We start from the raw sequence: 27,355 nt of genomic DNA, 5'->3' as shown, positions 1-27,355 counted from the left end.
TTCTGGTCATTGATCATTAGTGTCACTGCATGCTTAGTACAAATCCTATAAACCTCAGAGTGAGAGCCAGATCTAGTGTTTGTAAGCAAAACTGAGATCCAGAGATTGTGCTGTCAATCTGCAAGAATCCTACGAGTCTCCTAGTCCTGCCTCTGAAGGTGATGAAGATTTGTCCCTTCAGTGGGCTAAGACAAGGCAGTGGAATATAAATAGTGTGAAAAGCAGTCTGGAGGAAGCTGGAGTGACCTAGAAGTACTGTATTTACTGGCACATACTTCAGAACTGGTCTGCCCTCTTTGCAATTGATAGGTTTGTACATTCTCTAATTTATCATGCATTTAGTGAAAGAACTACATAATAACCCTTGGTTAAACAAAGAGTGTATACAGCGCTCCAGTATTCTCAGCTCCTAACTTGGGATAACTAGTGGGCCATTATTTACCCACCAGAACAAGTTTCTAACACTCTCTGTGCTGGAAGAGATGTAAATGTCACAGACATACCTCTGCCACCAGCTGGCTTAAAACCCTCTCGCAGATCCTCATCTTTTTTTCTTAAATTCAATAACCAATCAGCAGATTCCTCAAAGGTTTTGCTTTAAGCCATCAATCTGCTGCCAACTTTACTTCAGCCTCTTACAGTCTCTAAAAGTTGCAGAATTGGTCTTTAAAGAGTTGTAGATGAATACTGAATTATAGATAAATATTGAATTGTAGATAAATATTGAATAATATTGGTAGATAGAATATTGAATTATCAGTTTCTGATATTTGCTGAAATCTAGAATTTCAAACTTGTCCTTTAAAAACTGGAGCACAAACCTACAATAGCAGTAACTTCAAAGGTCAGCTTATTTATGTGAGTGATCTCTTTAGAAATATGTGTTTACATGATTCCCATGGTCTTTGGTGTCCAAGATGAGAGGAGTCACCCTGACTGTAGGGATACAGACAGGCTGGTGTTTGCAGTCTGCACTGAGGTATGGTGTCAGCACTAAAGCTGACCTCAAAGCTCTTTTTCAGTGGTTCCATTTGGGATATCTCTTGTTGAACTGGAGTTCAACAGCTACTCATGTTGCTATATAACCTGCCAGTGTTAGTTTTCCTCCCACTTCCCATTCTTTGCTTCTTTATAGACTATTCGTATCTTCAGCTTTGACCATTTGACCTGAGCTAATTCCCACTGATAATGAACCCAGTGACTTTGGCAGAAATTGTAAGTGACCTTGAGATCAGAAGCTCTTTGAGGCAGAAATTATTCTTGATACATTCTTTTCCCGTCTGTGCCCATCAGTGCTGCTGCTGTTAAAAAAAAAAAAAAAAAAAAAGCAGCAGCACTGATATAATCTGATTGTGCTCTCTGCAAGTAGCAGAGAGACCTGCCCTTGAGCTAAATAAAGCAAACAAGCCTCAAACAGATAGTTATCCCTGTTGTGTATCCCCAAGCCTCTGTAAAAGCACAGATGATGTGGCTGTGCTTTCAGCTCCTCATTTCGAAGGTGCTCCCACAGCAGAGCATGAAGAAGACCAGTTACACCAATGAAACATGCATATGTACTACCCTTTGCTTTCAGTCTGCAAGCCTTGAAAGCTTATTTACTTTTGCAATAGGATTATCCCCAGGTCTCACAGGACAGACATACAGCAGGGTATTTTTTTCCGTTTTGTGTGCATTGGCCTGAACGTGCATGGCCAAGACAGAGTGTGAGGCTCAGCAGAGCTCTGTTAGTCTGCACGTGTCTTGAGGACTTTTCATTATATGTGCCCATAGAGGCTCTGCTGGGCATCCTCATCTGCCTAACTGCTCCCAGTCACTGGAGCTAACCTTGCTTCAGACAAATGCTTTAATATCGATATTTTTATCTAACAGCAGAATTTAGGCTGCAGCTCCAGTGTGAAAACCTTTTATGCCTGAGGTGGTGCTGAAATTTTATGTCCTGACGGAATCCCTTCTTCGGAAGTAGCAGTGATAACAACGGAAAATTCTTGCCACTATTAATTGTAAAGGCATCCTAGCAACTGTGTCACCCCACTCAGGTCTTTTCAGTGTTTTTACAAACAGCACCTGCTACTGCTGTCTCTGTTACAGGGAATGCAATGCAGCTGTAACAACATGGGGAGATACATGCATGATTTTTATTGTGGGCTTTTCTGCCTGCTTATTTTCTTGTCGTGTCCCTTTTGTCCTTTAACTTGTTCTTAATTTCTAAGATCTTTGGGAGGGGACCAGCTTTTTGTTCTGTATTTAAACAGCATCTGAGGCTGTCATGCCCTGGTTCCTCACTAATCCTGGTAAGTGGTCCAGTAGTACAAATGGCAAATAAATTTGAGATAAAAACAAATTAGCATCCTTCTCACTGATGAAACAAATGGTTTTCTCTGTGATGAGTTGAACCGGGGTTGCATGTTATTACAGCTCTTTGAAGCTCAGTTTCTTTTCCAACCTCTGTTATCAGCCTCTTGTGCTAGTTGATCGAAAAGTACTTGGCAGGCAGTTTGCAGACTTTGAAAAACAATAGGTTGTACTATTTTAACTTGGCTTTGACCTAACCTGAAACAGTCAAAACTGGTATTTAGCAAATGTGTTTTGATGTGCCCAGTCGACTTCACTTGCTGAAAGCAGCTGCTGTGAGCAACCTGCCTTGCCCTACAGAGAGATGGGGACTTTGCTGGCCCCGACATCAGCACAGGGTCAGGACAAACTCAGTAATTCTCTATGGTAGGGCCTGAATGAAGCAAGGAATTACTTTACCCTTAAATTGAAGATTAATGTGATTTTTTTTTTTCCCTGGGACAGAAACCACTGCTTGTTTTCTGTAAGAATAAAGTGCCCACTGAAACGGGATTATATTTACATTATTATTGCAGGGCGGTCTGTGAAATAGGCTTTCTGTGCCTCAGTAAAGAACCATGACCCCTCACAGAGTTATCTTTTAAGCTGCATGCTAAACCCAGGGGGCTTATGGCTCAAAGCTAATGGGGATTTAACTTCTCACTGAAAGGAATTTGCAGCCTAACCCTATTTAGATGCTCTTTGCTCTCATTGCTTAAATGCCCAGTCCACTGCAAGAAACCTAATGGAATCATAACTGTATAAATTTTCCAGATGAAAAAATGGATGCTGGGAAACTCTATGCAATATTTATTAGAAAAGGAGTTTGATCTTAAAAAGACATTTTAAATCAAAATGTCAATTCGCAGTTTTGTTTGTAGAGAAAGAAAAGAATTTGAATGAAGATGTATTTTTAAAGCACTTCACAAAACCATTTCATGGAAAAAAAACTGTTTCTGAGATCAGTATTTTTGTGAGGATTTTCATTGTTTCCCTTGTTCACTGTGTTCAATTAATTTTTGAGATTCTGTCTGTAGAATAGTTTTATTTCAGTCTATTTAAAAGTAATAAACCTGCCCCTCCTCCCAAGTATTTCTCACCCCAAATCGCATTATGCACTGAAGTTCCAGGAGAACCATATTCCATCACAGATCATTGGCATTTTTTAAGATACAGTAACTATAGCTCCTCAGGGACGAGAACAGAAGAGCTGTCATCTTGGTAAGAGACTTTGAGATGCAAAGAGCAGCACACGATGCCATCCACAGTCCTATGGCAGCACAGTTGGGTTTCAGTCTCTGTGCATCAGTTCTGAGAATTTCCCATGCCTGCTCCAAGTGCAGGTGGTTTCTGAAAACCTTTTAGCTGATGCTAATGACTGGTGTGCTCATTCTTTAATTGTTCATTGTTGTAGTTTGTTGATGGGATTTCAGTGGCTTATTCCTAGAGAAAACCATAATCCCTAGTAGAAAAGAGCTCCATTCAGTTGGGAGCCAAAGAACTGAGGCACAAGGATGTGGTTTAATATTCATTGTTCAATTCTTTTCATCACCCTTCCTGCTTATACAGTCCTGTTTCCTTTACCCCTTGAAATACAAGGGGTGGTGTCATGTGAGCTCTTCTCTCCTTTCCAGTGCCTCAGTGAGCAGTCTGTCTGCTTCAGGTGGTTTTCTTCTAAGCCTGTAGATGAGCCAGGAATTAGGTGTACAGCCAAGGTTCATTCCACATCTGCCATTCTCCTGCTGCGTAATCTTGCAAATGACTTGAGGTAGAGTGGAGGCATCTTGAGGCTGTGCTTGGACTTCAGAACCAGACAAAGGTGCACTTGAGCTATGTAAAAACAGAGCTACTGCATTATGCTATGTCAGAAATATTCATCCCAGTTTCCCCTAATAAGTTTAGTTTTTGATCCTTCCTCCCTTCCCTGTATGGATAAATATTCATAATCTCTGGAACTTGAGGACTCTGGATATGGCCATTGGCCTGTCCTGGTGGTAAGGCTGCAAACTAAAAGATTCCCCAAAACAAAGACTTTCATGTGGATCTGATGCCTTTTGGTGCATAGCCCAGCCACAGCAAGTTCTTAGCTGAATGCGTACCCCAAGTTTGTTCATTTTCAAAGCTCTTGGTATTGTCCAGTGAAGAATGAAAAGGGTGAATTGAAACTTTGTGAGTGACTGCAGCTCTGCTCTTCAAAATAAATCCTGGAGATCTTAGAAGATCTTCAAAGATCTCATAGGGAGAAGACAGTAGGCATTGCAAATCCAGTCTTCACTGGCACTAGCATCTCTGTGAGTTATTTAAAGAGGAAAAGTAATATAGGTAGAAATTGAGTGTAATGCTGAGAACTCTGTCAGTGACTTACTGCATGACTTTGAGGAAGGCAGTTTAACTTACCTGTGTCAGTTTAGCCATCTGTAAAAGAGGTACAATCATATACAGCATAATAATTTCCCTCTCAGTGAGTGCCATTTTCAGTCTATCCTGTACTACTTAATGATTTGTGTGCCTGCTGAAATAACAGCATCCTCTAAAACCGTAATACCCTTATGTATCTTTCACATAATCACTAGCGGCTGAAATATTTGTTCTGACACTTGAGATTACTCATGTAAATAGAAAAATTATAGCATGCTGGCAATGCCAGACACCTTGAATTCCATCTGAGTATGTGGGTGATGGGAGAAGGATCTATAAATACTGATAGAGGCAGGGAAACAAGCATGAGCAGCACACAAGAAATTCTGAATCAACTCATTCCTGACATTTAGGTAAAAGATTTTAAAATATAACATCAGTTTTTGGTAGGAGAAGGCCCTTAGAAATCTGAGCGCTCCAGTTCCATTGAAGAAATGTATTTTACACCATTTCTCTGCTTTACATGAAGTTACATTTTTCTGTTGTACTTTTGAGTAAGGTTACCTACTCCATTTACTCCATTTGACTAAACTACATATTTTTTCCTTTAAATTTTTTTTTTTTTTTAAATTTGTTAAACTTAGGACACATTCAGCTTTGGGGACAAGCAGAACCTCCAGTTTGGTTATCAGTGAGTGACTCACAGGTCCCACAATGCTTTTTCTCAAAATGTGACTGCTAATTTCCATGTTCAGCTCCCAAATTGCCAGTTTCAGATGTTTTTCATTTCCATTATGAAAGATCTGCGTAATTCTAATTGCAGAGTTCAGTGTCACATAACAATGTAGCAAATGAGCTGTGTCACATTTTACTTAAAAATGTAGTAGGTTAGATAGCTACCGTCTTCAGGTTTTGGCAGTAGTTTTTTCAATTTGTAGTGTATTTGATAAGAGACACTTGTGCAATGTAGCTGCTCCCTGTTCTCCACTGCCTCTTGTTTCTTTTGAGTACAAGTTCGTGAAGATAGCATCAGTATCTCCTAGATCAAGCTATACATGTCTTCTTTCTAACCAAACATTGTAGTTCTGGGATTTACAAGCTAAAATTGGTTTTTCAGATTATGAAGACATGTATATGCATTTATTTTGCTGCAGTACGTAAAATTTTTGAAAGATAGATTAATAGCTTATGGGACCTTGACTCTAGAATTCATACAATTATTGTTAGTGACATATCAAAACTCTGAACTGAATGCATCCAATTGATTGAAACAGAAAATTTGAAATTTAAAATAAACTAAATTACTTGAAGGAAACTGTAGCGCATTCAGTGTAGTAGGTATAAGTAATGGACATTATAATGGGAAGTTTTGAGAAACACCCAATGGAAATAGTCTGCCTTTGGTTTATTATTATTATTACTTTACCAGTTTAAAATTTTTGTGTACCAGGTTAGTGACAACCTTGACAACCTGTGACTGCTTTTGATCACTTAAGTGCTGGTGTCACATATTCACCCTCCAGTTCCATTGTGATTCTGTGGGACACAAGTTTGTGTCTAATTAGTTTCTGTTAATCTGTTTTGAACAGAAATACAGAAAATCTCACCCCAGCACAGAAATTTGTCCTGCTTCCTCAAGCATGCGTGCTGTTAACTTTAAACATGGACTTTATTATTAGACCATGGAAATGCAGCTGAAAAGGAGCTGAAGGGGGATGGTTTGCAGTGACCAGCTCCAAGTGACCTCAGGGAGAAGTGGGTGGGGAGTGCTGACTGGAGGTGAAGCTTTCAGGATGTCTGCTGCAGCCTGCTGGGGCTGAGTTGTGTGCTCTGCTCATGCTGCTCTATGTGCAGTACAAAACCATGGCTTTGTGGAGGAATGAAAATTAATTAATGTTTAGAGGTGTTACAGTTGACAAAATTGATACACTGCAGAAGATAAGAAAACATATAAAGCTTTTCCTCCCTAGAAAACATTTATGCTGAGGAAACTCAGAAACTGTTGAAGAAGTGTTTGCTAAAGGGAGACATCGGGCCTAGGGAATCAGTGGCAAAGTCTCAGGAAAAGAAACAGAGGATAAGTAACAGAAGAATTTTTGGTGTTATACAGAAGCATGGGATGGCCTGGGAATGTAATCTCCATTATATGAGTAAGATTCACAAGTGTTGAAATCAGAGTGGAGGCCCATAGTGCAGATGGGAAGGAGGAAGTGTCCACAGGGACACTGCCCACTGCTCCAGCCAAGACCTGTGCTGGGCTTTCCCCTGCCATTTCATAACTTCTAAGAGATTCTTGGTGGCAAATTACGTTTTTTGAAACCTGATGTAGATAACACAGTGTGGCTTAATCACTGTGACTTATTCAAGTTATCAAAACCATGCGGTTTCACAAACTACACCCTTGCATGGCTTCCTGAGAAGAGCCTATTTAGTCCCATTTTCTCCTGTTTCATGGGGCCTTGTTGACAAAAAATTATCTTAACTACATAAAATTGCTTATTGCAAGGTACATTTGTTGTACCTTGTTGAGTGCAAGTGTGTGGTGGTGCTTATAGCCCTCCTTAACATAGCTTCACCTTTCCTATAAAAGTAGCTGCAAATTTAAAAGCACGCTGTGAAGTATTCTTTATATTTTAAAAATGCAGTTGTTGATCTTTTTAATCCAGCCTATTCGTACCCTACTGAAAACTCAAACTTGAAGCTTGATTGCTTACTAGCTACATTTTGGGGCCAACTGCTAAGGTGCTTCTTTCAGGTAAACTTTATCTTAAAGCTGTGTTTGTCTTCTGGATCTTTCTGAAGTTATTATTTTGAAAATTTCCTTCTTGTATTCCACATAAGAAGTATAATAAGTGCAATATATTTTTAAAAGGATTTAGGAACAGCCCCTTATGATTTAAATCCAAGCCTGTCTCTTTAAGAGAGGCTCAAACAGAGCCTCTCTCTGTTTGAATAGACAATTCACTGAATTTAGGGAAATTATTTTAAAAACAGCAGAAAATGGGAAACTGAGCATAATCTCCCTACAATGTGAGAAATGGCCAAAGCATAAAGGGGATTTTTATTCTTACAAGGTCTTTATTTAACTAATTTCTGTCTTCTTCCAGAGGTGGAGATCTGATGCTTTTGGTAGATCAAGAGGTTTACTATTTCAAATCCATTTCAGCATGGGGGATGGCGGATGATGTTAATGGATAATACTTGTCCAAGCATAGTAACAGATGTTTCTGTAGGAAATGTAGTGGAAACACTGCCAAGCAGGACTGTTGACTGTTTTTTGGTTTATGCCCACATTAAAGCTGCTGAAAGGATCATGTGACATATCTTCATAGATGGTCTGATTCACAAATTCTTTTCTCTGCCTCTTAGTTTTCATGATGGCACCAGCAGCTCGTCTCAGTTTTATACAGTGCTTCACTGCAAGGCATGCACTTGGCTTGAGTTTAGAGGAAATCTGATCTCTCACATAAAGCCTAGCAGGCAAATTCTGGTATTATGCTAGAGGACTCTCTGTGCTTTTCTCCTGCAAAGGGGAATTCCTTGATCAAGTGTCTTCAATCAGATTCGGGTATGTTGTTCCCTTTACTTTCATGTTGTAGACCTACACATCCTGTCCTCATTCCTGTAGTAACAAAAGAGCTTTCCTCCGGCTTGCTGGCTTCCCCTCAGGGTCTTTGTCTTCCCTCCTAGGAAACAGTTTGAATGTGTCAGAAGAGTCCCAAAGGCGTCTGGCCAAGAACCTGGCCGAGTTGGTCTGTAGTATTTCTCTATTAAAAGCCTGCTTCTTCTCCCCCAAAAAGTCATCTGTGAACAGTAACAAAGCATTAATTGTGGAGTCTTGGGACTTGGCAGAAGCACAAATAAATGAAGTGCTGTTTTGGAAGCTATGTTGCCTGTCTTGCAGATCAAAAAATAAATCCAAACTATTTCAATGTGTATCAGTGGATTAATTAATTTGATTGCCACTTCACTTCCTTTTCTCTTTGTAGGGAGGAGTATTTCAGAGATTAGAATTTTAATTGCTTGACCACTTTCTTATTAGCAAAAAGGTATGGATCATTAATTAGTACTGAATATAAGGATCTCTGAAGTTGAGCTATAGGTTCAAACAAATCAGTATAGACAACTCCTGACTAAACTTACAGTTTGTAAGTAAATTGAGTTAAAATAATGAAACTATTAGATTTTTTTTCTGAGTCGCTGCATGTTGTTTTCTGTGTTTGCAGTGTTCTGGTGGTCTTAAAGATTGTGGCATTTTTATATAAATATTTTTATATATGTTAGACATATGTATATACTCCAGAGATATATATGAATGTGTATATATATCTATCAAATAGTTATTCATAACTCAAAGTTATTACACAATGGCTTGCTTTATTTATATTTATTAAATATTTTGATGTTTTAATTTGTTATGTAGTTTCATTGGCAATATATAAACCCAGTGTTTTTGATAGTGGCTTTCTTTTTCAGTCAGTACTTGAATTTGTGCCATTGTATCAAAAAGAAAATCCAGCTCTTGAGTGTAATGCTCTGAAAACAGTATTATCCACATTATTACTTTAATGTCCAGTAGACCGTATCATCTTTTTTCTGGTTTTAAAACTTGATGGTGGATGTAAATAGTATAACTGCAGTTTAACTTTGCTGTATCCATGATTCTCAGATAGTGCAGTGTGGAATAAGAACATGCCTATAATAGATATTGGTATCAACTTGTTTTCTGCTATGTGGATTAAGAACGGAAGTTAGTGAACAGGCTGCAGAATGTAAAAGTGTGGGGTCATCCTAAATTGCTATGTATGTAGTTGGGTTGCTGGTGCATTGCTTTATAACAGAATGTTCTGCAGTATTTGCACCCAGAATTTAGAGGTAAATAGGAAATAATTGCTGATAAAACTTATGAGTCATCTGAACAATATGTGCCTGATTTCAGCTAAATTCATAAACTGGGCTTTGGTTATGGATGTGTAATTACAGATGTTGGTGAAGTAAATGGAAAGTAGTGGCTCTGAAGTTTAAATAATAACAAAAAATTATATTAATGGATCGAGTTCTGCCACCTGATCCAGTCCCATATATTTGTGCTTTTATATGTATCCATTTGGGGGCTTTTAAAATATGAAACACACCTGAATATGCAACAGCCATAAAGTCTGGGCTGTAAAACCCAGCAGAATTCAGCCATGAGTCCAGAGACCTGTGCTTGTGTTTAGTAGGAAGTGGGATGTTATTAGTAGAAGCTAGAAGAATGTTTTGTTGGGTTTTTTGTTGCTGCTTTTTTGTTTGTTTGTTTTTTTACAGAAAGAATATATTTACTTTAATTTTTCATTCTACTGTGGAATTTCATATGAATATGGTGTTAGCAGTTTATCAGTGCATTAATAGCTCTTTATTCATATCCCTATGGCCAAGCAACCATCTTCTGTTGAGATGTAGTAGAAACTAGATGTCTGTGAGTTTAGAAGTTGGAAGGAATTTTCATAGGATGTACTTCCTCGAGGTAGTTTTCTTGGCTTTTGCTGTGCTTGAGACTCAGGTTCTGGAAAGAGGATTATGTTTCTGCTCTTCCCCTACTCTTGCTTCCTTTTTCATGGGATTTTGTGAAATACTGCAGCTGTCTTCCATGAATTCACCGGTACATCGCGTGGAAACTTGGCTTTTGGCACATGGAAAGGCTGCCTCTTTTCTTCTGTCCCGTCTCTAGGGAATTAAATTCACATTTTGTGTTCCTGCTTATGTTTCCAGCCAAAGTTTTTACTTCAGCTTCCTTCCTTCTCCTGCCCCTCTCTCCTTCTCTTAATTAAAATATGCTAGGGTTGAATGGATATAACTGCAACTGGGAAAGGATAAAAATAGCGCAGATGACATAGCTACACTATTGAGACCTGGACCTTTATTTGGAATCACATTTGCTGGCATGTCACTGTACCAGTGTTCAAAAACTACTGGATTACTTTTTTCAACAGAGCAATCATTAAACTCTAATTTTAAAGAGAACAAAATTTTGTTTGCAGTTGAACGTGATTTTCACAGCTTGAGCTGTTCCACCCATGGAAATTAATGACATGATCATGTTTGTTCAGTGTTAGCAGGAATAGATTCACCACATCTGTATGTGTTCTGTTCTTGGCTTCCCTAAGGCTATGAGTACATCCAAACTGAGATGGCAGCTGCTGAAACCAGTATCTCTATGACACTGGTAACAAATGCTTAATTTCAGCACTTTTGAAAATCATGTAATTTTTGGAGTACCCAAAGATGAGCACCGGGTTGGGGAGTTAGGTGACACAAGTTTTTAGATAATGGACTTTATATAGATATCTAAAAAAGTTTAAAAAAATCATTCTCAACTCTTTTTGTTGAGAATGATTAGTTTCTGGAAGCCTGGTGGAATTTTGTGCCAACTTTTTCCTGAGAAGGGAGCAAATTAATTTAAGAAAATACTCAGAATAGTATTGGACAAGGAAATAAAAACATCAGTGTTGAGTGGACAACCTTTCAGATAAATCACAAATGGTCCTTCCCAAAAAGGAATATCCCATAACATGCCTAAACACAGAAGTCCTTGTGATTGAAGTTAAAAATTTTTTTTCAAAATGGTAAAATGAACAATGGCAAGATGGGCACTAAGGTGTTTTAGAGAAAAAGTAGCAATAGGTGTTCACAGAGCCTGGATTCTGGATTTGTACTGGTTTCTCTCTTGGTAAAATTGTTATGAAGTGCCTTGAAAATAGTGCTGCTGAAGCTAATCACCTGATCTGTGGTTTAGATAGGAACACTGTTGTTCTCCACTCTTCTGAATACTTCTCTTGCTTTCATTTTGAACTCAAAAACTTTGGTTGGCTTTCCCTAATTTAACATCCCTCACCACAATGCCCTTTTGTAATCTACCCATCTTTTTGTTATTCAGTCATTCCCATCTTCTTCAGCGGAGCTGGCATCATGATCTGCACTATTTCCTTGAAATATTCTCTCAGAACATTTTAATAACTTCCCCAAGCAAGTTCACAATGCTTGGGCCCTTTGAGGTCATGTCGCTGCTGTTTGAGTTGTGGGTACAATCAAGTGGCAGCAGCCAGTGATGCAGCCACAGCTGTGTGCTGGGGGAATATTGGCTTAACCAGGGCATTTAAATGGGATGTCTTGTCTTGTCTGAACTCCCTCAGGTTTGTGAAGGGGAAGGAGGCTGTGACTTGCAGATTTGCCAAGCACATCAATAGCAAAAGCAAAAGTGAGTTTAAACTACCAAAATAATTTAAAAAACGAAAAAAATGTTGCAGTATTTGACTGCATAAAGAGGGAAATATGAAGCATACATGTAAAAGAGGTATAATACATTAAGATAGTTTAATATAGTAAGTTAATTTCAGAATCCTACATTCACTTTTCCTATCCATTCTGGAAAAAAGCCGAGAAGAGGCTGAGACCTAATCTGACACCTTCACTCTCACAAAAGGCTCAAACTCAATTTTATTTCCCCAAGAGAAGGCTAAAAGGTGTTTTTTGTTTGCTTCATATATATATATATGTACAAGTAGATTAGGCAAAAGTGCTTCCCAGCAAGCAGCAGTAGTTTTTGAGATTAGTGGTGAGACACTGACAAGTGTGAACTAGAAGCAAGATGTGAGTTGGAATCACTGAAAGTATTGCTGGAACACTTTAGATAGGGGAATAATAGGTTCACAGTCACTTGGTTGAATGACTTTCTTTAAACATCCCTGTGCTTCAGACAGCTCATGGCTTCTGTGTGAAGCAATTGTTGCATGACTGCTTACTTATTGTCACAGAAAGGTGGGATGGCTCTCCTGGCCTTATTCTGTATGGCTGTACGTACTTACTTTGCCTGTTGTGTTCTTCTCCCTCATTTTACTCATAGCACCATGCTGACACTGGCAGCAGACACATTTCATCTTCTGTATTTGCACAGCTTCCCATGCTGGGATGCTTGGTGAGCAGAATTAATGGACAGCATTGTGGTTAACACCAGTCCAGAGAACTCACATGGGCATGGAACTCCAGAATATTCATTTATTTATTGTTTTCCATCTCTTTTTCTCTCTTCCATAGTGAAATACATGAGAGAAGCGACCCCCTATGTGAAGAAGGGCTCCCCCGTGTCGGAGATCGGGTGGGAGACGCCTCCCCCCGAGTCTCCGCGCCTGGGCTGCGCCTCTGCTGACCCGATGTCGCAGCTTTCGCTCTCCATCCACAGGGACAGGAAGACAATTCCCCTCAAGATGTGCTACGTGACACGCAACATGACAGTGTCAGACCCCGAAAACAGGTGAATTTGTCTGGGGTTGGGATTTCACTTTCATGTTGAATGGCTGCTGTTGTTTTGCACTCTGGGGTTGGTGAGCAGGAGCGGGGCTCTGGCTGCACGCAGCGACCCAGCAAGGGGAGCTGGCACTGCTTTGGGAAGGGTGGCTGGTGGTGTCTGAGCCACAGGAGGCGTGGCTCAGTTTTTGGTTATGCTAGAGGAACTTTGATGCGGTAATCCAGCACTTTTGCTGGAAATAAAATTTTAGGGGGTTGTTTTCATCCTGATTAAGTGTCTGCTTTTGAAGGAAAAGACACTGTACACACTAATTGTTTACATCCTCCAGGCTGGTTAAATCTGATTCCACTAAATTGCATTTTCTTTCCTTTTTTAAATTAATATTGTTTTAAGAATGGTCTGGTTTGAGTATTCAGTTCTGGACATTAAAGTCAAAAATAGGAGAAAAGTTCCACTTACAAGGCATTAATGGGGAATTTTTGTGACTTGTTTTCTTTCTTAGTGTTAAAAATAGGATGAGGTTTTACCAGCCCTTATTTATAACATATGTGGAACAGCTGCACTGCACCAGCACACTCCCTGATCCCTTCCCTAACAGCTGCTAATAAAAACGGGAGCAGTCAAGTCAGTGATACAGACTAACTCCATCCAAATAATGGCCTTTTCATTTTTCTGCAGAAGCTGCCTCTAATGCCTTTGATTCTCAGCATTTCCATAGAGGCATAAACAAAAGTTACATTTTCATTTGCAGAAAAGGACAAGGAGAAGTGGGGAGAGAAGAAAGTGGCTTGGGAAGGATGGGTTTCTCTGTAATCTCTTGCACTGCAATTCAGAAATTTTATTAGTATCTGTATAGTTTTCCATCTTTCCTTTTTACATTTGTCTGACCTTTTAATTTTCCCCCTCCAAGCTTTATTGTTTAGTGTAGCTTTAGTTTGCCTTGGCTCTTTGTCTCACATAGTGGCTGTCCCCATAGTCAGTGTAACTGACTGCTGTAGAAATGCAATTGTAAACTAGAAATAACCCTAGCAGTCCTTCTCAGTTTAGATCAAGATGTTTATTGATATTGGCCACTTTTCTTTTCCATGTATGTCTGCACAGTTTAAGATTTGACAGCTGTATCACTTGTCTGGGCGTTTGTCTTTGTCATGGTGTGTATTTTAAAGATACTCATACCAGTCATATTTTTTAAATCAGTAAAATATAATGATATTTTGCCTGCATTGACTTTATTTTCTCATATTTTCTCATATTTTCTCATATTTTCTCCCCTTTATTTTTTTATTTTATTGTATTTTTCACCTTCTGTCACTCTCCTGGCTCTCAGTTGGTTTGAGAGCCAGGACTGACTCAGAGGGACACACATTCATGCTCATGATAACCTCTGCAACGGAGCTGACTTTTTTGAAGTATGCTACATATGTGTGTTTTCTTCGGTGTTACTAGGAAGTAATGTGTGGGAGAGTCATATTGTTTGTTATCATGGTTTTCATGTTATGTTGCTGTCATTTCCTGTGGAAAGAATGACTTCTGATTTTACTGTAGTCCAGCACAGTGCAGTCTAAGATGGATTTTTCCGTCCAAGCATTCAGTACCTCACCATCGTGCTAGCTGCTGTGTCGTAGTAGCACCCCATGGATTAGTATCTCTACTGGTTTCAGTGGTTTTTCACAATTCTGATAACTGGAACTCATATTTCCCAGTTTTAATGGTATTACAATGCAATGACCCTTTCCTACTGGTATGCCTTCCAAGATAGTAATCCGATTCCAGAGCAATAATTTTGTCTTCACTCACAGCAGAGCCTAAGCCATGTCCTTACATGCTTACAACACTTCTGTTTCATAACCCAGTGACCTGACGCACATAGATTTTGTAACTGATGGTGTCACTTTGCTGGATGGCTTTAAGAGAGCTCTGCTGGCAGGATGCCAGAGCATATGTTGGCCATTAAAGGGCTCATTTGGACTATAACTGAGCTAATTTTCATTTAAGAGCAAGTTGTGGGCATGGAAAGCGTGAGTTTTCCAGTGTAGTGATTTCTTCAGTGTGGGCTGGGGATGTCAGCAGCCTTCTGGGACCAGGATGAACTGATTTGATGTCCAGCATGAGAAGATACCTATGTTAAGGGACACAAAAGGAAATGCTTGTTGGCACTGAATTGTCTCCAGTTCTTAGAAAGTTGCAGTGAAATGTGGATTTAATAGGCATGGAGGAGTATTGTTTTTCCCATTAGAGCTGTAGCCCTGCATAGGACTTTTTTTCTTCTCATGGAAGACTGACCCCAGTTCAGAGATTCTCAAGTCTGTGTCTACTCTCAGATGGTTTGGTGAACTTGTTATTTTGGAGCAGAAGTGATGTCTGATGCTTTTAGAGCCAGCAGTTCTCAGATGTCTCCTTCATCTGATCTGCCTGTGGGTTCATTCTGGAGGAGATCTTTTCTGTTACCTGATAAAAAAAACTGTAAGATACCAAGGAGAAGATCCTTAATACAAACCAATACCAAAATTAGTGTGTAGGATTTTTTTTAATAATAAAAGCATGCCAACAGGAGAAAAGATGCAGAGCATCTATGCCATTCTTCTCTAGGCGCAGGGCTTGTTATATTTTAGGCTGGAAGAAACTGGTTAAAATAATTGTTGCTAAAATCAGTTGTTTGCTGTGTTTTCATTGATAAGTGACCTTTTTGGCGGCAGCAGTAAAGGTTAATGTCAGGTCTCACTGAGGAGCACCCCCTCCCAAAGAAGGAACATGTGGAAATGACCATGGCTAGTAATGCCAATAAGCAGAAAACCTTGCTGCAGTATAGAAAGCTTTTCATCAATTTCTGGTGATGATATTAAGAAACAGGGAAAAAAAAGGTCTCTCGGGTGAAATTTTTTCTGTTGGTGCTTTAAAATCTTGGGACATAATACAAAGGTACTTCTATACACAATATTCCCTGGAGAAATGAGACAAAGCTGTGTGGACAGAAAAGGTTTTCTCATCTGCTTTTGAAGTCACCCTAAAATTCTGCCTGCATGTCTTTCAGCCAAATCCAGGAGGTGTGGGCCTGATCCTGTCAGCACTTGGGTTTTTTGTGCTGTTGGGGGAATGATTTCCCTGAGTCACCTGTGTTTGGGGCTCACAGAGGGCAGGGCTCTGCCACAGAGTGACCAGAGAGTCAGAATGAGTTACAGCCGCTCTTGGAGAGCACAGGCCACACTTACCTTGTTCTCTGCCTCTCAGGAGGTAGTTTGACAGCACTGAGCATAGTCAGTGACACTGGCAGCAGCAAGCCCAGATGGGGTTAGGCGCTGGGCAAAGGCTGAGCCCTGCAGCAAGGAGGAAGGAGGTGATGGCCCATTTCCACCACTGTGCTGGCACTGCTGACACGCTGGAGCTGTGTCGGTCCTGGGTGGGCATCTGCAGCTGTGTGGGGCTTCCTGGGGAGGTGGGAATTCTTTTTTCCCCTAGTGCACAGTACAGATTTAGCTGGGTTGGGCTCTGATTTAGGAAACTGGGCCTTTTTTCTGTTACTGTATGTTGTAGGTAGACAAGGAAAGACAACTTCTGTCTGCATGGAGGATAGAGCATAGGTAAAGATATAGAATGGGCACATTACCAGTATTAAAATTTGCCCTCCACATCTCCTCAAGGAATTTATGCTTTGCTCCTTGTGTTGTTATTGACCTGCTCTCTGGCTGTAGAACCTCTGTGAAATGCAGAGACCATACTTAATTCATAGTGTTGTTGTGAGCTACAGCTTGAGATCCTTGGATGAAAGGCACATAGCAGTTAATTATCATTATTGGTACAGACATGTTTTACTGTATGAATATCAATAAGTCCTTTGAAGAAGTCATTGAGCATGCTTGAGTCAGTCTGATTTATATCAAGAATTTTTGTTAGCATTTGTTTTTTTTTCCTGGTGGGCTGTGTTTATTATCTCCTTAGATTACTATATCAACAATCCAACATTAAAGTAAAGCAACTTGAAAGAGTATAATTCAAATCCAGAAAAGAACAAAAGTGACGATAATCAGGCTGAAATTCTGGTTGACTCTCTCCTCATTCTTAAATCCCTTGGTTGTGCTATCACATTGTGCTTGGTCTGTTGCAGCCTTACCCACAAAAGGCTGTGAATTTAAAGTCATGATGAAAATGTGTTTTTAACCATAGCTTCCAACTATTTTACTGTAATGAATCCAAATGCAGCTTTTGTGCGAAGCTGGATGTCTCTTGCTTTGTTCCTGTCCTGTAACAGCTAATCTGCTTACAAAACCTGCTCTTTGTTGGAAGGGATGAACAAGGAGGCAGCACCTGAGGTTTATCCACTGCTGCCTTTCAAGATAAAACAACAGGTTTATCTACTGTTGCCTCTTTTTAAGCTGAGAGAACTTAGGTAACTTAGCTAAAAAGGCATTGGCTGCATCCCCTTCAGTACTCTGAGGGTAGGAGAGGGCAGAATTTGGGGTATGGGCAACAGGAGTGGAGCTGTGGGATGGGTCATGGGGAAGGCCTCCTCTTTCTCCTCAATACCTTGCATGGCTGTGGGACACCTCTCAGTAGCCAGGGTCAGTGCATTCAGGGCCAGGGTTGTCACTTGAGGGACCTGTAACGTTGCATTTTTTCTCTCATAACAGTGTTTTGGGGGCAAGTCATTAACTGCTACAATTAATAATTCATTAAGTGATAGATTTAATAATTAATGGTTCTATAATTGGTTTTCGGACAGTTCTCTGTCATCTACATCATTTGCTTTTTGGGCAACCCTGCAATTGCTGGTGCATTTTGTAAGCTGCAGTCACCTATCTTGATAAGGAGCAGTTTTCTAAAGGAGCTGGAGCTCTGAAGCCTCTGGGTGGAAACGGTGATTTTTAAATTTGTTTTTCATTATGTGAAATAGTTGTTTTTTATCATTTGTGAAACTCCCCACAAACCAAACAGTTTTAGTCTGGGTCATACCAATTTTTCTGTTAGCCTCAGTTTTTTCTTGTCTTTCTTGAAAGGCCACTGAGATTAGATACTTCTGTAGGACTATCCCTCCCACAAAGATGAGCATTTTTGCCTTTTTGAGTCAAATCACAAGACTAAGGTGAACTTCATTATTCTTTTTGTTTTCATTATTTAATTCTTGTTCTGTTAAATCATGTTAAAATAGGTTATTAACATCCTAAAGACTGCTGATGTGTCTGGGTAATGGTTTGAGAGCTGAATTACTGGGAGATGCACCAGGATCTGAGGACACAGTGAAAACCCTTGAGTTTTCCTGCAGGATGTTTGAGGTACCAGTTTAGAACTGGAATGTTACAGCATCTCATGACTGACCTTCAAGCTCTGCAGGTCCTGGTGAATTTGGGACTAGGCATTGCTCATTTTCTTGGAAAAAAAGATGAATTTTTTCTCCTGGTGTAGTGGCATGGGGCTTTCTCCCTTCCCCATCCTTCTGGGCCACCCAGGTGAGCTCCTGGTGCCCTTCCCATCTTCAGCATAAATAAAATAGGAATGGGCAAACCTCTTGCATGTGTAACTCACAAACATGCATGCATATATGTGACTATAAATGAAACTTTATATATATGTGTGTGTCTATGTGTGAACATGACCTGACAGGAATAAAATGTCACTGTGAGTTGGGTGGTGAGGAAGGATGTGAGTGATAAGGAGGTGGCAGTAACTAAGGCGGGAAGAAAGCTTTCAGCTGGATTTTTGATTAACAAGCTTTTAACCAAAGTCTTTATTTCCTATGACAATATTTAAATAATGAAAAGAAAACCCCATATGCTGGTGGGTTTTTGTGTTGCATTTTGGTTTATTTTCAGCCATTGCTTCAGTTAGGGGAATTTTGAAAAAGTCAAAGAATTTTGATTTTTCCAATAACCTTCAACTGTAGAGGGTTGAGCTGAGAAATGGAAATAAGAGCAAAGGAACAGGAAATTAATCAGGTGAAGGGAAACAGAAAAAAAGGAGCTGCCTTGAGAAATGTGTGGAGGGAAGAGAGGAGCACAAATTAAGAAAAAGTGATTAAAGAAGAAGCCAGCCAGCAAGGCAGAGCAACAAACCCAGCGAGTGAAGACTGCAGCAGACTTTACTTAACAAACACTTCTGAAAAAAAGAATAAAAACCAAAACTCTGAAAAGATGGAGAAAGAGAGCTGCTCCAAGAAATGTGTCACAGAATAAAGGGAAAGGAAGAGCAGTGGGAGTGCTGCGGGGAAGAAGAGAACAAGTAGTTAATTATGTTTTTATGTGCATCTGTATGTAAAGGTATGTAAGTGCTGACACCCAAGCTGCTGCTAAATAATGTTGAAGAGCAGTTTAAAGACCCCTGAGATCTCCCAAAGAAAGAAAGTTGATGTGCAAGGGTTTCAGTGTCCTGCTATGCTCCCAGTCCCCACAGTCTGGAGAGAGTGACAGCCTCAAGGCTCTTTTTCCTGCCTGGCTGTTGTTCTGTGCTCAGTGCTGGTCTTTCCCTCACCTATCAGCCCATCTGCAAATTGCATTTCAGTCTCACAGCTCTGATCTGGCCTGATCTGCCATTAATTAAGGAGCAGGATTTTCAGCTGGTGTATTTAAAGCTGCTCTCTCTTGCACCTTGTGTAGTCATGGGGGTGGCAGCAAACGACAATCACAGTGTGAGCCCTGGTGGTGGGCTGCCATCAGAGGTGCCCCAGCTCAGTGTTGCTAGATGCTGAGGCTGGTCCTTAGTGCTTAGGTTGTGTGTGATTACTTTGCTATTTTAATACCCTCTGGTCACTTCTAGCCTGCTTTCTTCTGTGTTTCTGCTGATGGAAATTCCTGTTTTACTGTAGTAAGAGTTTTGCTGAAGCTGTTACTTCTTCTCACCACTTACATACAGCTTTTCCATCAGTCTCTGTGTCTGTTCAATGGGAAGATGGGTCTACTGCCAGTCATGAAAGTGTCAGGAGGTGACCCATGCACAAGGCCCTCAAAGCTGGCAGTTTCTCTGGGAGACTGGCTCCCAGGTGGTGCTTCTTCCCACAGCACTCAGAGGCCAGTAATTGATCCAGAAGGAATTTGTGGCTTTGTAGTCATGGTTGCCTGGCTTCAGTTTCGTTTCACTTGACAAGTAAGCAGTGATCCCTGGCATTCTTGATCATGGAAGCCAAAAGGTAGATCTATAACATAATGCGACACTGAGACATACCCTGCTAAAATAGGTGGATCTGCCATTTCTCTCTTCCAGCAAGACTTTCTTCTGTGACAACTCATCCACAAGACAGAGCTGATCTGTCAGCAGCCCTATTAATTTTTCTTGTTTCCGTATCAGTTTTCACCTACGCTTGTGGATCACATCCTCTTCTTTCCCCTGGGTCGTACTACAGCACTTCCTAACAGCAAGAGTGGCATTCCTTCTCAGAAGACATCTAATTCATCTCCAAACCCATGATCTCTTGCTTATGCAGCAGCATGAGACCCTCTTCTCGATTTGAAGGGGTCATTTCTCACTATTACCAGCTGCAGTTATATGCTCTTTGCCAAGCCCAGATTCAGTTCCAGCTGCAGAAGGTTTGCTTTGCTGCTGCTGCTTTGAGTTTGGCTGTAGGTTTGCTTCAGGGAAAACAGCTGCTTCAGGGAGCTCTGGGCAGTGTATTGAATATACCAATCACATCTTCTGTTCTTAAAACTTCAGCATCTTCTAAAGTTAAATAAAATTCCTGACATCTCTATGAAAAAAATGCTGTTTGTGGGGTTTTCTTCCCAAATAATTGACCCTCACTCCTCCTTGAAACAGTGCTTTTGCTGTTGTTTCATGCTGAATCTGCTGTGAAGAAGGCTGAACTCTATATTCCTGGATTATCAATATTCAGCACAATTACAACCAGAATATAAAAGAATAAATCAAGAAAGTAAAATATAAGAGGTCTTTTTGAGCCCTGTGGTGTAAGAGTCCTGCTCCTTAATATCCATATACAGTTAAAACTTATTCAATTACTTTTGTGGTTGCTCTGGGTGGAGAAGGCAGTGTGTGATGTCTTTGCAGATTGGTCAGCATCTTCATGCAGTGGTGTGAGCAAGTCCATTGCAGAACCAAATCCTTTCTTTACTTGCATGTGGTACAACTCCTCTGATATCCCTTGTATTAAAGCCCTGCTGGTGGCAAATAGAAATGAAATCAACTGTGACAGCTCATTAGTGATATATACACCCTCTGGTTGGACATCAGTCTAGTCCAGCTCCCAGGAAAGTATCTACATCGTTTTTAGCACTGTAAGCTGAAAGTCACCAAGTAAGTGTTAATACAGCAAGTACTCTTCTGACAGCAAGGGGACCGAGAGCCTGTCACATAGAAAAATTCCATTTGATTACCAAGTAGTGCTTGCTTGGTAAAATTGCTTTCACCTCCATTTAGGATCATCAAATGAAGATGCTTCTTCAGAGAGTATGCTGGGGAATTCATTGCAAGCCTAACAGTCTCTCTCTGGAATATTTTCCTTGCAGACTAAGCCCAAAATTTCCATTGCTTAATTTTAATGTATTCTGTTCCTGGTTAATCTCCTGATGCTGCATGTAGAATTCAAAAGAACCTTAACGTTTTTTAAAATTTATTTTATAACAAAAACTACAACTTTTAAAATATAAATCAGGTTGTGTTCTTCTAAATCCCCCATTTTCCTGGAAAGGCTCCTATGTTTGTACACTCAGAAAAAACCAAAATTACTTACTGTGGTTTCATGTGCAGACAGTGATGGAGGACACAGAATGAACAGTTTGGCCTTTGATTCATCTTTAAGTTTGCAAAGTCGGTGACAGACTGTTTTGTTCCTCTCTGTGCCAGTGCAGAATCAAAGTAGTGTGATGGACTTGAGTAACTCTGGCTCCAGTTTATCATTAACTTCAAGGGATTTACTGCACACTTTAATCAGTCACTGAATACATAATCTGACCCAGGAAGAGTCATGAAGTGTAACTCAGTGCCTGATTTGGTCCTGAGCCAATGCTGGTGGCAGAAGTACTTTCAAGAGTTTTGATCAAAGGTATTTCTTAGATAATGAACACTCTTACAGAAAGAAGCTTTATCAAATGCTGAATGAGTATGGTCTACCAAACATTTCCTTTCAACTTCTTCTGATCCACTGTGAAGTAGAAAATCTGATGAAGAGAGGAAGGGAGATTTCCTCTTGCGTGCCAGGTTACAGCATTTGGAAGCACTGGGTTTTGTGTCAACCCCATGTTCTGCGGGTGGAGAAGGGGATGCTGGAAACACTCCTCAGCTCACTGTGGGTCTTTGAAAAGGAGAGAGAAAATTACCCTTTTATTATAAGGTTTGCCAAATGATCTCTGAGAAAATGTGATATCATTCATATGCATTGCCAAGCTGGAGAGATGCCGCGCATCTTGGCAGTCATCTAGAGCCAACATATAATTCCTTTGGGTTGGTATGGGCTTTATCAGAAACAGCTCCATATGCAGTATTTACATAACTGTGGTGGAGTGTGAGAATAAACACAGCTGTGGCATTGCCCTAAATATTTCAATTCAGTGGGGAATAAGGGAACTTTATCACTGAACTGCAGATAAACAGAAGTCAGTAAGAGGTGGTCAGTTTAGCCAAGGAACAAATCAAAGCTATAATGGCTAGACTGCTGGAAACATTTAAGTGCCTTAGTCTTGGAGTTTACTAAGGTCACTGGTATTTTCTTCTTTTCAGAAAGTATGGAAATGCCATCAGTCAGCTGCTCTACAGAAAACATCATCCAGTTGGACTGGTGAATCAAAGCAGCGTGGGCTGAAAGGCAGAAAAGGAAAGAGTTTATAGGGATGCAGCGCTTTCAGCATCTGATTGCAGTCACAGCCCATGGGTTTCCGGGAAGATTTAAAGTTTATTTTAGTATCTCCATCCTAGTTGATTGTGGAGACAGGAGTCCTGGGCTTTTGGTGAAAATCTGCAAGCTCGGTTTCCTAAGGTTTTCTGGTCGAGATCTTACAGCAGTCGCCAAGTAGCAGAATTCAGACAGTTGAGGATTTAGACTTTAGGATGTGTAGATAAAATTGGGCCTATGTAGCAGCTTGCTAAGGAATGATGCTTGCAGATGTATTTCTGGGAGTGGACAAGTGCTGTGGATAAAAACAGTTTTCAGTACAGTCAAAGCAGCATCCTGTTTTGAACTAAGTTTTGAGAAGTGTAAGTTGTATTGTCCAGTCATCTTGTTACTCAGCTCATGGAACAAGGAAAGCTTTCTGCAATTGTTAGTGCATCATCATCAAACTTTGGTGACTGACAATCATTCCCAAACTAGCTCTATTACAAGTCACTGAGGGATGAGTATTTTTGCAAGCATAGCTCAATATATGTGTATGCATATGTATATTAGAATTTAGACTTTGATATCACATTTGAATATGTAGATATTAGAAAGAATATGCATTGTTTAGAACCCCTTAAACAGAACTGTTGAGAACTGTCTAAATGTTCATTACTTAAGGAGATAGAATTCTTGTAGAAATAATTAAATAGTCACCATTAAGGAACATACACTTTGATGAAGTACCAAGTACTAAAATACCTTTGTATGTTAAATAGTGTTTGTATGTTAATCCACATGTTTGAAGGAAGAATTTACAAACTGGAGGGGAACAAGCTGCCATTTGGAAGCTCTTTCAGCTCTCAATAATTTATTTTTAAGTCAAACCTACTACAACTCTTAACTTATAAAGAAATCACAAAAGTTTTCCGCTGCTCCTTTGCAACTGAAAAATCAGCGCTTTCTTCAGAGCCTTTAGAGTCTGTGTTCAGCACTTTGTTTACTGCATGATGTGCAGTGAGTTTGTAGGTGGAAGTCCCCATGTAGAAACCACAGGCTTTGTAAAGAGCATTGTTTCACACAATCTATATGGTGTGTTAACGTTTTTCAAATGCAGCACAGTACTGCTGTGTTGTCTAAATAATTTTTGTTTTTAAAATAAGTATTAAAACAGGAGGCAGAGGATGAAAATCCTTATTGCTGCTCCTGGCCTGTTCCCTGATTTGTCTGGGTTCTTCACTTTTCCCTTTTTTTTTTCTTGGTGAAATGAGGATGCTGTCACTGACCTCATTTGTGAAATGCTGTAAGATCTCCTGCCAAAAACTTCTGTAAGTAATAAGCAACATTTCACTGATTACCACAATGTATTTTGAAAATCCAAGCCTGTCTAGGTTGTTTTTGGTGGTGGCTGCCTACAAGAACACACTCCAACTCCAGCTCAGAGTCACAGTGGGACTCAGCAGTGGGAGAGCTGTGTTTGTGATGGAAGGACAAACTGGAGTATGGTAACTGTGCATGATTGTAATGATCTGTGGACACAAATGGCTAAATCTTAACCATGAAGGAGATGGCTGTTTCTGTCAGTTTAGAAAAAATGGGAGTGGGATTTGGAACGTGCCTATCTATATATACAGTTTTCTAGTTCACAAGGCTGTCATCATGTATCAAGGAATTTTGCTTTGGTACTTGAAACTGAAAATTTGGTGGGTGCATCCTGGAGTGGCTAAATAAGAACATTAATTTTCAGGTAGTGCTGAACTGCAGCAGCTTTACTGAGGAAACATGCATTACTGTGTTGGCTCAGTGCTTCCTGTAAAATAAAGCCACTTCTTAAACTACCCAGTGATTTAAGACCCTGAACAGTTCAGCTGCTGAGTTGGGAAAATCATGACCTTTTCTATATTTAGAAAAGTGTCTATGTGGAAACCTCCCCTTCTCAAAATGGACAAACATGAAACCAGGGATCCTTCCTCTCTGAACCCCAGAGAGCTGTGTAGATCGAGTCACCCTCTGTTCTGAATTCTGCTCTGGTTTAACCAAATAATTAAAATCTGTTAATTGTTAGTTAAGGTTCAAATTGCTGGATTTTGTAATTGCACAACAAATATTTGCTTTAAAGTTCTGTTTTGAACTTCAACCTGAATAAATTCTACTGAACTAATTAATTATCTGCTGCAGAAAGGAGTCATTGTGTGTCCCAGAGGCTGGGCAGCCATACACAGGACAGAAGTACATGATTAGGCTCAGATCCCAGGTTGAATTTGTGAGGGTAACATTTGGGGCTGTCACTGTTCATTTATAATGAATAAAGCACAAATGTTATACAGAGTTGAGTGATGGGCAATGACCAGGGCTTTGTTTTATAATTGCCACATAAAGCTAAAACAGGCTATTTGTGGGTTATTTACCAGATATTCAAGTAAAATGGCCCACAAAGCTATTTAGAGCCCCACTAATAACTAGTAACTTCACTAAGAACAGAGCTAAAATAGTTGCAGATGCCTGTCAAAGCACTTTGGTTGTTGTTGTTAACAAAGGTGTTGGCACAGGTCCCATTACCAGAAAACTGTGTTCAGTTGTACTTTTCAAACCGCAGTGGAAACCCACAGGATAGTCGAGTAGGAATGTCTTCTTTGAAACAAAACTCATTTCCTTCTACAGGAGTTTGAAAATCTGTAAAAGGTGCCTGCCAGCAGCAATCATATGATTATTGTTAGCACTTTCTTGTTGCCACTGTTAGCAGGATCTAAATGGAGCATTGAGGATGCTGATAACTCCTGGAGAAGGCCAGTTGTGCTAGGTCTGTGTTAATGAGTAGTGGTATCACTGAAACCACAGAAGGATCCTAGGAAAATTCCTCTGTTTGGCATGAGGATGATTTTCATTTATCTCTGCATGTATAAAATAAACACACTGAAAAACTCTGGTAGTGCCATGATAACCAGCTAAGGAAAGCAGCAGCTTATCCCTGGCTTCTCCAGAGTGATCTTCCATGCAGTCTGTGGTTCTGCACTGAAGCACAACTCCTCCTGGCACCCTGACTACCAGTGCTGGGGTGTATGTTCAAAGCAAAGGTTCCCTTTACCCACCATGCCAGCAATGGAGCAAGTGGATTGCTCTCATCACACAATGTACCCAAATTACCCTGGGATTTTGGAGACAATTACAAACTGGCCTGAAGGTGAAAACTTTGATCTCACTGATGAAGAGGAGCAAGAAGTGACATGTGCTGAAGAAGTTCCACCATATAACCAACTGTGTCTGTGTCAGTGAATGTTCCTCTTGCCTTTATATTCAAAACTCCTATTGACATTCTTTATGTAGGGTTGCGTTAGCACTGGCAAATCCGCTTCTCAAGGATGTTATCATAACGCCAGCAGAGACCTGGATTCAGTTAAGATGACCCTACTCTGTTCAGGTGTTTTAAAGGTAAGTTTTTAATGCTAGGTCTCAATATTAGTATCCTTTTTAACTCATTGCATTCACTAAATGAGGTAATAAATTTAGCTGCCTATTAGCATATGAATGAACATAATGTTTTCCCCCAATTTTTCTAGAATTATTGAAGTTCATTCGCCTGATGCCAAGCACACTGTGGTGCTCAGGAGTAAGGATTCAGCTACAGCCCAGGCCTGGTTCAATGCCATCCACTCCAGTGTCAATGAGCTCATCCCCAGGGTGATTGCAGAGGTCAGAGACCAGCTGGGTAAAACAGGGATTGCTGGAAGTCGAGAGATTAGGCATCTAGGCTGGCTTGCAGAAAAGGTAAGGAAAACACTCTTATTTTCATTTCTAAGCTCTCTATCTCTTATTTTCTTTTCCTGAATTCAACCCTTTTTGGAAGTAGAGACTAAATGAGATTCTGGGGTTTGATTTACCTTTCCTTCAAGACCTTTCTTTTCATAACATGCCAATTTTTGTGCTTTAAAAAATCAAGCAAAAAACTATAACATCCCCATAGTCTTTGTTTCTACACGCCAATTAACAAAGACTTTCCTGGGAGATCAAAAAGTCTCATATCAAGTTCAAGGATGGGACATGAGTCAAAAAAACTGACAGCAGCCTTTGAATTCACCTGCTGTTACAAATCCCCATGATTGTATATATGGGTTGTCACCTTTGACTCCCAGCTTGGGAAGTACCTACTTACTTGGTCCATGGGCCACCCCTCTGCTGTGCCTGGCCTCTGGAGCTGGGCATGATCTCGAGCTTCCCATAAAGGCTGGGAGATTGTTCTTTAATTGTAACCATGCATTTGAGCTGAGCATCCTATCAGCCTGAGCTTGGAATTGCAGCTCTTGCCCATCTTTCAAAGTTTGTGTCTTAAAATGTTTTATGCACAGAGAAAAGCTGGTGTTCTGTTCAAGAGTAGTTTGGGATCTGCTGACCAGTGGAAAGACAATCCATGAATGCACAGGGGTGGTAACTAGATGATCTAATTTTAAATCAGTAGTCTGAGAATTCATTTTAGGCACTGATAACTGATAAGTGTGGATTTGCTATGGTAGCAGTGTTAGAATTGTGCCTAGAACTAATTTCCATCCATCTACTGCCTGGGCAGCCACTCAGAGCATCTCTGCCCCTCCAGCTGGGGGTGTGGGAAAATGGCCACTGTGTACACACTGCCCTTTCAA

At 40.2% G+C, this 27,355-nt stretch overlaps 1 protein-coding gene across 1 annotated transcript in view; it reads left to right on the top strand.

The window, feature by feature from the left end:
- Positions 1-27,355, top strand: part of SNTB1 (syntrophin beta 1) — a 111,601-nt gene that overhangs the window by 43,745 nt on the left and 40,501 nt on the right. Inside the window, exons 2-3 of the mRNA XM_030266624.4 lie at positions 12,763-12,979; positions 26,279-26,486. Of these exons, the coding sequence (XP_030122484.1) occupies positions 12,763-12,979; positions 26,279-26,486 (425 nt within the window). The remainder of the gene's footprint in view (positions 1-12,762; positions 12,980-26,278; positions 26,487-27,355) is intronic.

The sequence above is a fragment of the Taeniopygia guttata genome, chromosome 2, assembly GCF_048771995.1.
Source record: "Taeniopygia guttata chromosome 2, bTaeGut7.mat, whole genome shotgun sequence".
Lineage (NCBI taxonomy): Eukaryota > Metazoa > Chordata > Aves > Passeriformes > Estrildidae > Taeniopygia > Taeniopygia guttata.
Note: the sequence above shows the minus strand (reverse complement) of the source record. Positions and strands in the feature narration are given on the sequence as shown.